At 62.1% G+C, this 7,994-nt stretch overlaps 1 protein-coding gene across 1 annotated transcript; it reads left to right on the top strand.

Annotated features, from left to right (window-relative positions):
• Window positions 1-486: 486 nt before the first annotated feature.
• PRDM13 (PR/SET domain 13) lies at window positions 487-7,551 on the top strand. The gene is made up of 4 exons (XM_086608162.1): window positions 487-627; window positions 2,378-2,509; window positions 2,608-2,728; window positions 6,059-7,551. The coding sequence occupies exons 1-4, from the start codon at window positions 487-489 to the stop codon at window positions 7,549-7,551; spliced, it is 1,887 nt and encodes a 628-aa protein (XP_086464288.1).
• The last annotated feature ends 443 nt before the right edge of the window (window positions 7,552-7,994 follow it).

Raw genomic sequence — 7,994 nt, 5'->3', positions numbered from 1 at the left:
AAGGAAGTAAAATTTATGGAGAAATTATACAGTGGATTTGTCACTTAAAATATCGTAACTGTCTCGGGGACAATACCCCATGCTGAGGATTAATGGTCCCTCCAGACCTTTGATTCACCAGCGCCTTTTCTTTGCCCTTGACAAATTGGATTTTTAGGAATGGGAAGGTCGCCTGGCCCATTGTCTGCCAGCCATTCACTCCGCCTGATTATGCAGGAGGGTTAGGGAAAGGCTCCATGTGACCCTCTTGGATGGGACTCCGCAGCTGCTCGAGGAGCCAAACTCTCTCACCAAACTCCGAGCCCCAGAGCATCCCCCTGCCAAGGGGTACCCCTCCTGCTCCCGTTGAAAAGCCGGCGCCCGCACACCGCCGCGTCACTCTGCGGGCGGAGATACGTCTGTGCTCATCCTCCCGGTCGCCTGCCGCTGTCACTCCGGCCCCCTTAAGTAGTTGGGGTTCCCGAGCGCTCGCACCCAGAGGCAGCGATGCAAAGCGGCAGAGCTCCGGCCATCAGCGTCAGCGCGGAGAGCTGCATCCCGGCCGGGCTGCGCCTGGGTCCTGTGCCGGGCATCTTCAAATTGGGCAAGTACCTGTCAGACCGCAGGGAGCCAGGACCCAAAAAAAAGGTATTTTTCCTACGGTCCCTCCTGCACCGCTGGACCTTGCTTTCTCGTTGGCTCGGGGGAAGCCGGCTCGGGAGAAGAGGCTGCTGCTCTTCCCCCCTCTCTCTTCGATCTTCCCTTCTTAGAGCGAGCCAGGAGAGGAAAGGGAAGCGTTTCCAGAGCGTCCCGAGATGTCTCCTCGTGGCTTTGCCAGGAAAGCCTGCCCGCTCGTGCCCTCTCCCCCTCTTTCCCAGCGCCGGAGCCCCGCTAGCCCGGCGGGCCTCCGCGGCGAGGCCAGGGGACCCGAGGGCTCTCTCGGAGGAGCGGACGCCCGCCGGCCTTGGACATAGAGGGGCTGAAAGCGTCGCCGCAGCCCGGTGCCCGGTGCCGGAGGACGCTGGTCCCGCCGCCCGGCGGGGCTTCGCTCGCTCGGGCATGGCCCCTTCCCCGGCGAGGCCAGGACGTGCCGCGGCTGCCTTCTCGCCCCTGGAGCCCCGGAGAGACGGGGGCATGCGGCTTTCACAGCCCCCGCGTTTTGCCCGGGGAAGGAGCAGGGGGAGAGGCAGATGCACCAATTTATTTCTGCGTTTGGCTCGGGTTTATGTCCCCCCTTCCCCATCACTCTCCTCGGCAGCGAATCCTTTGGCTGGGGCACGAGGGGAGCACGGGGCGAGCTGGCCGGGGCTCCCCCGGGGTGTCGGTCGCAGGTGTCGGGGCAGCCCAGCGCAGCTCGGCCTCCTCGCAAAAACCTCGGGCCAGCAGCTCCTGGCCCCGGAGCAGCAAACAATCCTCACACCCGGAGCGAGAGGTGGTGACGGCCACCCGGCCACCGGCTCCGGGGTCCGTCGATGTCCGAGCTGGGAAGGGGCGAGGAGGAGGCGGTGAAGAGCACTCCTCGCCCCGTCCATCAGGCTCTTCAGGGGGCTGCGGATGAGAGCCCTTCTTCACCCCCCCCGGGCAGCCGCGGCTCACGCGTTCCGCTCGGATTTTTAATGCCCTTTAATTGTTTTTAAACGCTCTGCCAGCCCACTCAAATTTATTTCTCATCTGGCTCCCTTGGTTTCTCGCTTTAGACTGCTTTGTTCCGATGACTTTTATTGCACGGTCATTCAGGGAACGGGCACTTCATTTTCTCTTTGTATGGCCAAGCAGATTATGAAGTATGGGGCTATAGAGACTTTGTAGCTAAACAGAATCCTCTCCCCTTTTCCCCTCCCCGTCTACAGATAAGTCGTGTATGTCGCAATTGTTTTGCACGGACTCAGAGACTGCACAAACCCTTTAAAAAAAAAAAAAAACAAACCCAAAGCTAAACCAAACCAAACCAAAAAACCTCAACATCTTACATGGGCATTTAATACATTTAAGCTAAATGTAGCAGCTACGACTGAACAAGGTGCGTTTGGGCCAGTGCGACCCAAGGGAAAAATCCCATTTTCCCTCACAATGCTGTAGGTCCCCGCCGGGCCCGGGCTCTTCCATCCTTACCCCCGCAGAGCAACAACCTCCCCGCCCAGGCCAGCCGCAGCTCTCCCGAGGCACCTGCGAGTCGAGGAAGGTCCTACCCGAAGGTGGGTGAGGATGGAAGAGTCAAACCGGCGGCAAAACGAGATGCTCTCGCCGCTGCTTCCGAGCTGCGATGCCCAGACACCTGCCTGGTGCGGGAATGAGGTCTGGCCGGGCCAGGCAGAGCGGGCAGGGGGACGAGTAAGCTTTTTGTTTTCTTTCTGTTTCCTCTGGCGTGGAAGTGACAGAGGTGCCGCCTGTCTTCCAGGTGCGGATGGTGAGAGGGGAATTAGTGGATGAAGCCGGGAGCTCTGCTCTGGAGTGGATAGGGTTAATCCGGGCTGCCCGAAACTCCCAAGAGCAGACACTGGAGGCTGTTGCGGATCTGCCAGGAGGACAGGTACCCCACTCGCGACTCCGGGCAGGGCCGGCTCCGCTCTCCTTCACCTGCCTCCCCTCTCAAGCCTCCTGAAGAAGTTTCCTTTCTCCCCCTCCCAGATATTCTACCGGGCGCTGCGAGATGTCCAGCCGGGAGAGGAGCTCACCGTCTGGTATTCCAACCCCCTGGCGCAGTGGTTCGACATCCCCGTCACGGCCACCCCGACGCACGACGAGAAAGGTACAGATGCGGTCATTCATTTCAGAGCAGTCAAATTAAACGAAACAAAACAAACTCTTTAATTGACACCTTTGACGGGAGCTCAAACTGCGGTAGGCAAACGTGGGCACTTCAAACCCGCGCCCTCAGAAAAATTAATGCCAACACGGCTGCAGGGACTTTTAACCTGCCACCCTTTAAACTAAGACTCCATCTGCTTATATTTAAAGGGTGATCTATTAACTCGGTAGCGTATGGAAAGGCCCCCGTGCCTCGAGTCGTTCTGCCATCGGCACAATTTAATGATCTTTTGATAGGCAAATGGGATTTCTACGAAACAACGGTAGTGTTGTTGCGGGAGACAGCTTCGTAGGTTTTCAAAATAGCGCTTTCACCTTGCGTGTTCCTCGGTCAGAGTTTCGGAGGCTCTTTTCAGGTTATCTTGGGGGCAGATTCAGATAGTCAAGAAAAACGGGTACTGGGCAGGCCCTGTAAACTAGGATGCGTTAGGTAAAAAATTAAGTCGGCGTCAAATCACGCTCAGATAAGGATATCCGAGGATATCGGGAAGTGGAAGACACCCGTCTGGGAAGGCTTGTTTCAATCTGCAAGCTGATTCTTAGCTGGAATTACACAAAAATGGTAAGGCGGCAGCACATTAAACGGGGGGAAAGACGACGAAGCCCCTCAGTGTTAAACCGTCGGTTTGCTCCGGCGGCGGGCACAGCCTCCCGCTGATCCCCGGGCCCTCTCGCCGCTGCTCGGCCCGGCGGACGGAGGCCGGGTCCGGCCGCTCCCGGGGACGGCGGCGGCGGCGGCTCGATGCGACTGGGACCACTCGCTCACCTTCGGCTAAACCCTCTCAGCTGGCGGCGAGGGGACCCCCCCGCTCCTGCCCGACGCAGAAGGTCCTTCATCCTGTCAGTGCCCCTGAAAAGGGAGCAAGGGCACCATCCGAGGAAGGGCTGAGGCCTCCTCACCCCTCGAGTCTGGCCGCTCCGCAGGATGTTCAGGACCTGGCCCGGAGCGATCCTTGCCGGAACACCGGGCGCTGGCTGCTCACGTCCCGTCCGACTCGTGTGATGCGCAAGAGCCCAAATCCTTCCTTGTGCTAGAACTATACACGGAAAAGAAACTCTTGGTCACGTCGCTGTCCTCCCCTCATCAATGGCAGTGAGGGACTGGGTCTGCGGAGGGTGACCCCTCGAAAAGCCCGGGCCCTGGCGGAGTTTCGGTTGCAGGAAGGAGGACGTAGTGCTGGGTTCTGCCCACGCCAGCCCAGCTGCCCTTGCCTGTGGATTGGTACCGGTGCTGCTGAGGGGAGATAAGGGTAACAAAGCTCAGGTCTGCGAGAGGCACCCAGCGTGTGGCATCTACCCGAGCCCGTCGAAGCAAGGTTTAGTTGCAGACTGACCCTGTGGATCTGCTGTGTCTCCGGTCCCACAGCTTCCGGACGAATTAATACGGACTCAGAATAAGTGTATGAAAAGCCTAAAGCGCTCTTCTTTTAAGGATAGTAAGCTGAAAAAATCTACCAACCAATCTAGGGTAGAAGAAATTCAGACAGCTTTTTTTTTTTAAAAAAAAAAAAACCAAAACAAAAGAAAACTTTTGAAATCTTTTGTGTTTGACCCCATTTTTGGGGGGTTTACGGTGATGAGAAAGAGGTGTTTTCGTTTTGTGTTTTTTTTTTTTTTTTTTTTTTTTTTCCCCCCCCGAGCAATGGTTGCTGGACTGGACTGGAGCTGAACCGGGGAAAGCACCGGGCCGGGCTCGGTGGCTCTCGGGAGGCAGCCGGTCCCGTCACACTTTGCCCAGGACAACCAGGGCCAAACCGCGAGGCTGGAAAGACCCGCAAAGGCAAACGTAGGCAGTGGGCGAGAGCCCGCGGAGGTGTGCGGCCACACGCCTTTGGCTCCGTACTGCTCTTTTACCCGTTTTCCAATGCAAGGCCGTGGGATTGCGGCTGTGGCTCTGTCTCCCGAGCAGATACTCTCCCACCTCCCTTCCGTCCTCGACGGGGCGAAAAATCACATCCAACGACTTCATAACGCTGCACAACCCGCGGGCCGCCGCTCCGTGCCAAGCGGGACAGGGCTGCGCACGACGGCAAGGACACAGTCGACGGGACGCACGCAACAGCACTGGGTTCTTCCAGCGAATTCGCGCCCGAGTTTCCCCTGGAAAGCGAAGACTTCGTGTTTCACCCGCAGCGGCCACCGGCCGACCCCTGCCCCAGACGCTTCACTAAAAGCCCACTCGGGAGGTCCGCCTCGATGCCCTGCCGCCCACCCGGGTGCCCCCGCTGCCGCGGAGCGCAGAGCAGGGCCGTAGCCCCCCCATTCCCTGTCGCTTGTGCCCACCTCACCCCCATCGCCTCCAAAGGGACCTCTCGAAAGGTGAGGAGATGGCCCCGGGCCTGGAGGGGCTTCTCGTTTCTTTGTGGCCCTTGGTCTCACCTGCGGCGTTTCGGTGCATTAACTCAGGAGTGAGGGTCAGCTGGGGGCGGGCAGCACGGCGGGGGGCGGCGGGGGCTTCTGAAACGTCTTGTGTATTGTAGTGACTGGGGGGAACGAGAGAGAGATATGGATGCACATAGACAGAAAAAGAGAGAAGAAAGGAGAGGAGAGAAGGCAAAGGGAAGGAGAAGGAGAGAAAGAGTTAGAAAGAAAGAGAGAAAAGGAAAGAAAAGGAAGGAAGATAAAGATAAAGATAAAGATAAAGATAAAGATAAAGATAAAGATAAAGATAAAGATAAAGATAAAGATAAAGATAAAGATAAAGATAAAGATAAAGATAAAGATACCCACACAGACAGGTTGCCCTCAGAGGCAGCATTTCAACGCCGGGACTCGGGAGATGCTCCTCCTTGGCGGGACACTCCTGGCAAGCAGTGTGACGAGGGGGAAAGCGAAGCCTGTGCCTCCGCGGTGCCGGGCAGCACCACAGCCGCGGCCACCGAGGTCTGTTCCGCTTGAGAGAAGCCGAAACGTTTAGGGGACGGGGCACAAAGGGCATTGTCCTCTGAAAGGGAACGATTACATATGGCCCATACATATCGGATATTGTCTCGCCGCGTAATGAGAGGCTCACGATCATTAGATTGGCCTTTGTTCGGTGCAGCCGACTCCCTGACATACGCTACCTCCTCTGCAAACGCCAACAGATGGGCCCCCCGACAGACGACTCCCGGCAGCAGCTGCTCCCCCCCGGGGCCGCGGCGCCCCGTCCGCGGGAGCGCAGCCCGGGCCGCACCGCACCGCACCGGGGCACGGCGGGGGCGGGCGGGGGCGCGCGGAGGCGCGAGGATGCGCGGCTGCCACTGACGGGCCCCTCCGCTTGCCTCCGCAGGGGAGGAGCGGTACATCTGCTGGTACTGCTGGAGGACCTTCAAGTACCCCAACAGCCTCAAGGCCCACGTCCACTTCCACTGCGCCCTGAGCCACGGCCGGCCCTTCCTCCATCACGACCACGGCCGGCCCGCCGCCGCCGCCTTCGGCCTCCCCGCCAAGGAGCCGCCGGCCGCCGCGCTGCGCGCCCACCCGCCGCCCGGCTGCGGCCCGCGGGAGGCCGTCAAGCGGGAGGCCGCCGCCGCCTCCCCGCCTCTCGCCAAGCCGGGGCTGCCCAAGCGGGCGGCGGGCAAGGAGGAGCAGGAGCGCGCCCTGGACATGAGTGTGGGGGCCGCCCGCGGGCCGGGGCCGCTGCTGGGGCCGGCGGGGGGCAACGGGCTGGCGCTCTGCCCCGGGGCGCGCTCGGCCTTCCGCCCCGCCGGGCCGCTGCGGGAGGAGGCGCGGGGCGCCGCCGCCCTCGGCTTCTCCAAGCTGCTGGGGGGGCTGAAGGCGGGACGCGCCGCCGCCGAGGCACCGCCCAAGTGCGGGGCGCTGCCGGGCGAGGCCGCCCCGCCGGCGGCGGCGGCAGCGGCAGCGGCAGCGGCGGCAGCGGGGCTGGCGTGCGGCGGCGGCGGTCTGCGCGCCTTCCCGCTGCTCTCGCCCTTGGAGGAGGCCTCGGCCTTCCGGCAGGTGGAGCGGGGGCTGCCCGCCGCCGCCCTGCCGCCCGCCCGCTACCCGCCGCTGCCCGGCGGCGCGCTGGAGCGCTTCGCGCTGCCGCCCTTCGAGGGGCTGAAGGCGTACGCGGGGGAGTGCGGGCTGCCGGTGATGCCGCTCACCGTCTACAACGGGGAGCTGCTCTACGGCGCCGCCCCCTACTACCCGCTGAAGCTGCACCTCGGCGGCCTCCTCAAGTACCCCGAGTCGGTGTCGTACTTCGGGGGGCCGGCGGCGGGGCTGCACGCCGCCGAGCTGGGCTCGCTGGCCAGCATCGACCGGGAGATCGCCATGCACACGCAGCAGCTCTCCGAGCTGGCGGCCGAGAAGGGCCGCGGGCGGCTGGAGGCGCTGCCGGCGGGGGCGGCGGGGGCGGCCGGCGGGAAGCCCAAAACCGGGCACCTGTGCCTCTACTGCGGGAAGCTGTACTCCCGCAAGTACGGGCTGAAGATCCACATGCGGACTCACACCGGCTACAAGCCGCTCAAGTGCAAGGTCTGCCTGCGGCCCTTCGGGGACCCCAGCAACCTCAACAAGCACATCCGCCTGCACGCCGAGGGCAACACGCCCTACCGCTGCGAGTACTGCGGCAAGGTGCTGGTGCGGCGCCGCGACCTGGAGCGGCACGTCAAGTCCCGGCACCCGGGACAGAGCCTCGGCAAGGCGGCCGAGGACAAGAGTGACTCTGGCTACGCGCACCCCGAGCAGGAGCAAAAGACTGACAACGAGAGCGACGTGGACGTCTGCTTCACCGACGACCAGAGCGACCCGGAGAGCGGCAGCAGGAACCGCCAGCAGTGATGCAGGAGGCGGCCGGGGCGGGGCGGGGGGCGCGCTGCAGCCCCCCCCTCCCACTTACTCGGAGCTCCCGGGGCGGTCCCACGGGAAGCCGCGGCGCGGGGGAGCGCGGGCTGGCAGGCACCCGCTGGCGGAGGGCGTCCCCGGGCTCCCGCCGCAGCGTCGCCCCCGGCGCTGCAGCCGTCGCGGTGTCGGGAAAGGGTCGGGAAGGGGAGGGGGGGGCCGAAAGCCTGGCGGGCCCGGGATCCCACCGGAGAAGCACCGCTTCCCCATAGGAGCCCATATTTCAGTGGCCATATATTTTTATTGTACCTTTGTGTCGAGGAAATTGTGCCTTTTGGAAACGATTTTTTTCTATGTGCTCTCCCGTCACTCGTTCCAGCGGTCCGAGCGGCAGTCCCGGGTCTGCAAGCGCCTCTGGCATCTGTACACTTTATTTGACACCT

This window comes from Tauraco erythrolophus, chromosome 2 (assembly GCF_009769465.1).
Source record: "Tauraco erythrolophus isolate bTauEry1 chromosome 2, bTauEry1.pri, whole genome shotgun sequence".
NCBI classification, from domain to species: Eukaryota; Metazoa; Chordata; class Aves; order Musophagiformes; family Musophagidae; genus Tauraco; species Tauraco erythrolophus.
The sequence above is the reverse complement of the archived record's forward strand: the minus strand, read 5'-3'. Positions and strand labels throughout refer to the sequence as shown.